This window comes from Tinamus guttatus, unplaced genomic scaffold (assembly GCF_059628265.1).
Source record: "Tinamus guttatus ecotype Peru unplaced genomic scaffold, ASM5962826v1 Tinamus_guttatus_pri_ptg000007l, whole genome shotgun sequence".
Classification (NCBI taxonomy): Eukaryota; Metazoa; Chordata; class Aves; order Tinamiformes; family Tinamidae; genus Tinamus; species Tinamus guttatus.
In genome coordinates this window covers 618,458-625,215 of record NW_028288541.1, presented here as the reverse complement: position 1 = coordinate 625,215, position 6,758 = coordinate 618,458, and the positions used below count along the sequence as shown (strand labels likewise).

At 40.1% G+C, this 6,758-nt stretch overlaps 1 protein-coding gene across 2 annotated transcripts in view; it reads left to right on the top strand.

The window, feature by feature from the left end:
- Positions 1-208: 208 nt before the first annotated feature.
- Positions 209-6,758, top strand: part of CPEB4 (cytoplasmic polyadenylation element binding protein 4) — a 42,291-nt gene continuing 35,741 nt past the window's right edge. The window contains exon 1 of one of the 2 annotated variants that reach the window (XM_088521394.1): positions 209-1,979. In XM_088521394.1, the coding sequence (XP_088377520.1) occupies positions 858-1,979 (1,122 nt within the window). In that variant the 5' untranslated portion in view covers positions 209-857. The remainder of the gene's footprint in view (positions 1,980-6,758) is intronic. The other variant, XM_088521399.1, reaches the window with a different exon arrangement.

Below are 6,758 nucleotides of genomic sequence, written 5' to 3'. Positions count from 1 at the left end.
TGTGAAGGACGCGCCGGCACGGGATCGTAAATAAGGAGCGAGCGCGGAGACCCAGCGCAGCGGCCAGAACCCTCCCGTCCCCGGCCCGGGCGCCGCTTCCCCGAGGCGAGACCGGCGCCCGACTCCGCGCCCCGGCCGCACCGCACACGCAGCGGAGGGTGCAGCTTGTAGGTTGTCACCACCTAGAACAGGCAAACCCGGCAGCACGCGGAAAAGCCGCCTCTGCACCTCACTTGCCCCCACACCCTGCTTTTCACCCCCACTGGATACCGAGATCCTGAGGTAATTTTTCCCCTCACACACAGCAGAGACTCTTTTTTGAACAGGACGCAAATATATATTAGATTATAGAGATGTATTAAATTATTCCAGATTTAAATCTATTTTTTTGCTGCCAAGGAGTAGGGGGGACCAGACATCATCGTGTATATATATATATTTTTTTTTTCCTCTTAACTCATTTTATGGGTGAGTCAAGGCTGCTGAGGAGGAAAGAAACAGCGTAGTTAAAATCCCTTTATCCTTATCCACGGAAGCTTTTTTTTTTTTTTTCCTCTCATTGCCGTGCATTTCCTTTTGAAAAAGGAAACCTCTTATTTTGTGAACCAAAGATTTATTTTTCCCTTCCTCCTGGCCAAAGGAAGGAAACAGATAAATTGACACACTTAAATAGTCAAAGAGATTATCTTTTACAGAAAAAAAAAAATCTATATCTGAATCTAAAATAGTGTGGAGGGAGAAACTGGAATATCTAGCTAAAACCGGGATACTTACTAATCTCTCCTCAGAAGAGGAAGAGGTAAACACTAAACATCAACTTGTTCTTACAAGGAGGATTCAAACCCTAAATATAATAAATGGGGGATTACGGGTTTGGAGTGTTAGTGCAAAACAACACTGGAAACAAGTCAGCTTTTCCAGTCAGATTTCATCCACATCTGCAGCCTCCGCACCATCATCAAAATGCAACCCCCAGCCCTGCTGCTTTTATAAATAATAACACAGCTGCCAATGGCAGTAGTGCTGGGTCAGCTTGGCTCTTTCCTGCTCCAGCTGCCCATAATATTCAGGATGAGATTCTGGGGTCAGAAAAATCTAAAGCTCAGCAACAGGAAAAGCAAGAGTCCCTAGAAAAACAGCAGCTTTCCCCTAGTCAAAGTCAGGAAGCAGGCATGCTGTCAGAACCCGAGAAAGCTAAAAGCGAAGAAAATCAGGGCGATAACTCTTCGGAGAACGGCAGTGGGAAGGAGAAAATAAGAATAGAGTCGCCGGTGTTAACAGCGTTTGATTATCAAGAGGCTTCAGGGCTAGGTACTTCGACGCAGCCCTTGACGTCCACCGCATCTTCCCTGACTGGTTTCAGCAACTGGTCTGCGGCTATTGCTCCTTCTTCTTCTACAATAATCAATGAAGATGCAAGCTTTTTTCACCAGGGAGGGGTCCCTGCTGCCTCGGCTAATAATGGTGCTCTGCTATTTCAGAATTTTCCACATCACGTCAGCCCTGGCTTTGGTGGTAGCTTTTCCCCCCAGATTGGACCCCTCTCTCAACACCACCCTCATCACCCCCATTTTCAGCATCACCACAATCAGCATCAGCAACAGAGAAGGTCTCCTGCAAGTCCTCACCCGCCACCATTTACACATAGAAATGCTGCTTTTAATCAATTGCCTCATCTGGCTAATAATCTTAACAAGCCACCTTCTCCATGGAGCAGCTACCAAAGCCCATCGCCTACACCATCTTCATGGAGCCCAGGTGGTGGCGGATACGGTGGGTGGGGAGGGTCCCAAGGTCGAGACCACCGCAGGGGACTGAATGGAGGGATAACACCCCTGAACTCCATCTCACCCTTAAAGAAGAATTTTGCAAGTAATCATATCCAGTTGCAGAAATATGCTCGACCCAGCTCTGCCTTTGCTCCAAAATCTTGGATGGAAGACAGTTTGAATAGAGCCGAAAACATTTTTCCTTTTCAGGTGAGTGTATTCCATTATATCTGCAAGGAAAATAACAGATAAGTGCATTAAAATGCTCTAGAAAGGGTGGGATGGTGGGGGGGAGGTTGGAATAATGCAGTCTGGTTGTATGACCTGTATGTTTGTAACTTTAAAAAAAAAAAAAAAAGCCTCGCTTGAAATGTCACAGTGTGAATTACAGTCTCCACGATCAGGGCTGTGAATCATGCTTTTTTTAACAGTGCTGGTCATATCTATAGCCTACCAGACATCCATAATTAGTCTGTTTCCTTGATCCTAGGACTTACGCACATTAAAAAATAATTGATGAATATATATAGTTACAAATAGGAAGTAGATTTCCAAGGACAAGTAGGAAAAAAAAGTTTCCTGATGAAGTGCAAAAGACCTGAGGCTTTTTAGAGCATTTGAAGAAGCAGCAAATCTGAGAGGGGGGGGAAAAACCCTATTGTTACTGTATTTTGTTTTACGGTATCATATGGACTTGCAGTGTATCATGATTTTTGGAGACTTTTTTTTAAAACTTAGGTTTTTTCTGTATTGATAATTAACATATTTTGCTTTCCTCAGCAACGGTAGCAAATTTTGGTTACAGATCATTAAATCATTACCAAAAATAGATCTGTACAAATGTCAGTTGGTGGTCTCCTGTATTTCAATATGGCCTTGTCCTGGCAGGAGGCAGGTTGTCTGACATTTCAGCCTCTCCTTCTAGGCTGACTGTGTATGATTTTGAAAAGAACTGTATAATGTGGAACCTAATTTGCAGTAAATGTTGAAATACTCTTCATCTAACTGCTACTGAAACCTAGATTTTCTGTGCGTGTGCTTTTTGTGGTCTCCTTGGGTGAATTTAAAAATGTAAGAAAACTTTAACATCCATCGGGTTGTTTTTCAGGACTTTCAAATGAGAGGAAAAGTAAAAATTTCAAAACGGTTGCAAGATTTCTAACCATGGTGTAAGAAGCAGGATGACCTACTTCTAAATAATTTGAGAGATCAGTAGATAAGAACCATGCAATATGTCTCATGCCCTAAACCACCCTAAAGAAAAAGAAATATGCTTAGGAGTGACCTTGTGGATTCAGACGGAGGAAGAGTTCAGTTCTCCTTGCAGACTGCTCAGGTTCTCTGTGCCTTACCGGCCTAGGCAGCTTTCTGACCACACAGCAGCTGCTGGTGATAACTTTCCATTAAAGACCTTTCTTTCTACTGCAGAGCTACTGGCTGGTTAAATATCAGGTAGAGCCTGTGTAGCTTTAGAATGCCCTTTAATAACTGATTTTAATGCTAGGATTTGGAATGAATATAAGCAACATGTGTCTAGCACACTGGATTTATGCCCCAAAACCATTAGAAAAAGGGACACAGCGGGAGCTGGTCTCTTTTCTCTGCAGCAAGACTTCTTTCACTGCAGCAAAGACTGCACTTTTTCACTGCAGCAAGCCTTGGCTCACGATTTGCTCTGTACCCTGACACACAGCTGATGTACACACTGACAGAATGAGATCAAGTGTGCCCTTGCTGCTCGCTTTAGGGCCAAATGTACATGCAGTGATAGGGATGGGCTTGGTTTGGTGTAAAGGAAATTTCAGGGAACTGACAAAATCAAGCTGGGCTTTAGGGTTATGTTGTGAGGGTAAAAATACAAGGACCTGTATTTTGATCGTGGTCAGAAATAATTGTTATGTAGCATGTTGGTATCTGTTTACATAAACACTAGGATGAAGCTGTACATGTCAAGACAAAGTCTGACACTTCTACATGCCAAGAAAGGGAAAGTGTTAAAGTGAAGGGCCTTCCAGTCTGTTACTATCACTTCTGTGAAAAAAAGGGCAGGGCCGAAAAACAGGACTTCAGCACCGCACACTGAAAAAGATGCTGATTAATTTTGAAGCCATCTTGGACAACTGCTTTTTATAACTTTTATTCATGCAAAATCTTAATCTCCTTTGGTCACCTAGTGATTTAGGTTTCAAAAGCACACAGCATTTTTGAATTGCTGGAGAAAAAAAGATGTAAAATTTGACCTTTAGATTTTTTTCTTGATTATGCTGCTTGCGTGGCTTAAAGCAGAAATGAGCAGTTTTGCTTATGGTATATGCGTGCATGCATATATATATATATATGCACATATATATATGAAGCATCTTTGAGTCAATCAAGTATTGGACAAGGCTATTTTGTTAATGGAATCTTCTTGGATTTCTATTTAGGAAATAATTGAAAGCTGTCTTTGCTGCAGCCAAATAATGGAGTAATTTGAGACAACTCTCCCTCTCATTTAATATTTATGTTTTGTTACTTAAATGATTAACTAGTGTTGCAGTAATAGAGTGAAAATGAGTTTCTTTAGGAGGCAAGATGTAAAGCAGCAGTTGCAGATATTTGGAGCTCACTTTTGTGCGTGTGTTAGCAAAGGTTACCTTTAATGCTTAGTGAAACACAGAAGTATATGTTTTGATGGAAATCGTAGGGTAACCGAGCATAAATGCTCATTTCCTCTTTGGAGAGGACAACATTGCACAATGTCCCTATAAACCACTAATGCAAACTACTCCTCACTTCAGATGTTTCTGCCTACAGCTCTTAATCACTTGTGATGAAATGGGCCCTCATCGATGAAAGGAAAAGTCTGTGTTGATTCGCTTTGATAATCATGCGATTTTGGTGGTTGCTTGCATGGTGCTGAGAGTTGCAAGGAAACCCTGTGCTGTTTTTTTTCCCCAAAGTGTTTGTCCCTTGGAATTCTGTCTCATTACACCTCACAAGCACATATCTATAGCAACCTCTCGTTGCGGATGTGGAAATTGAGGCAAGGTCAGAGAAGACAATTACCAGACCTGTTAATGAAATTAAGGCTCAATACTGTGCTTTAACCAGCGGGCAGCCTTCTCCCTTCGGAGATGTTTTGAAAAGAGAAAAGCCATTGTTCTTTGTGTGTCCATTTGAAAAGGAAATGGTCTCCAAATGAAAAAATGGTTCCCGAATAAAGACATTTGAGTGCTTGTGGATACCATAACCTCCCCTGCCCGTGAATAAGTGAAGAGAGACGCGAATGTGACTATTACATCTGACAAAGTTACTGATTTTTTAAAAAATAATTCCTTCTACTTTCCTCCTTGCAGCAGTGTCAGAGTAAGTGCTCAGTAATTGCATTTTACTGTAGCATTGTCCTCCAGACTGTTTGGGCTTTGCTTTTGCTGTGTGCTTGCACTTCCTCATGAGAGGGGAACATCCTGCTTGTTATGCAATGCATAAATCTTGCTTTTATAGGCATTTCCAGGTTTCCAGATCTCATCCTCAAATGCACGATGATACTTTTTGTATTGGTCTTTGAAACCATTAGCAAGTTAAGCATTAGCATTTCAGTTTTTAGAAAAGTACTTCAAAATAATTTGTGTTTATTTCTGGACTCAGACTTGAAAATAACTGTCCATTTCAAAGAATTTTGTACATGAGGATAATTCATTATATCCACTTGTTCAAAATGTTTTTTCCTTTTTTTCTGTAGTGGTTAATTTCCAGGTATATAACTCCTTCCAAATCCAATGAGGGTCTGTGCCAAAAGGACTTTCTCTTCCTCTAGGAGATACAGAATGTCTGAGAGAGCACATGCGTGATTATAGAATGTGCTTTATTTCTAAAGTGATTATTTATTTGCAGGTAGAAATAGTTTGACTTAAGCGCATTAAAACAACTAATTCTCAGGAAGTGTAATTAAAAAAAAAAAAAAAACTTTTGAGTACATTTGCCAGTTTTTCTTCTTAAAGAATTTTTGCAAATTTCTTAACAAATATCTTTTAAAAGCATAGTAATTTTCTGTTGAGGAACCTTTTAGAAATCAAGCTGTCTGGTTGCAAAAAATGAGGCTACTTGTTTTGCAGAAAGTTTGGCAATTTTTTTCCTTCATCCTCGTAACAGCAATTACTCTGAAATTTTGGGCTATCATTTAAAAAAAGAGTATTTGAAGTTGGATTTTTAAATGTCTAGTCACCCATTTTTCTGTAACTACATCAGCTGTGCAGTAATTAGTGTTTTGTGCTGTTCCCCACAGCTATTGGTCTGTGGAATTAGAAGCACTCTAATGTGGTATGACATGCACAAGTTGAGGACTATGGAAGTTAACACTGTTCTTGTTTTATAAACTTACTTCTGACGTTAATACTTCAGCCTTGGCCCTCCTGTGCGTTTTTGACCTCAGGGTTTCTTTTTAAAGAGAGCTTTTGTTAGAAGTTATTTGAGTTATGTTTGTATTTTGCAGAGATTAAAAGGAATACTCTTATTAAGCATTTTGCTTTGAAAATGCATTGCATAGTTAGCCCAGCATAAAGACTGAGAACACAAGATATCATGGAAAATAATTTTTAGAAAATTATATGTATTTATAAATAAAAAAGTGGCTAAAATAGGATTGAACATGTTACTAGAATTCTTTGTCTATAATTTCTAATGCATAAAAATAAGTTCAAGTTTGACAAACCTCAAGCACTCCCTCCCAAAGTTCCTGTATTATGCGTCACTTTTCCAGCGTTTTCTTATTGTTCCCTGGTGAAGCTATAAAAGATGATCAAGGCAACATCCTTTCAGGAAAAACCTGTTTATTCAGAGCCTTTAATTCACTGGATCCTGGACTGGGAGCTGTAATTCAGCATTTGCAAGGTGGTGGGCAGGCAGAGAAGCATACTCAGAATTAGCATCAAGTCCAATTTTCTTAATAATTAAGAGAAAAATGTGGAATTTTTATTATGTCTTCAGTATTACCTTTTTCTACCCTGC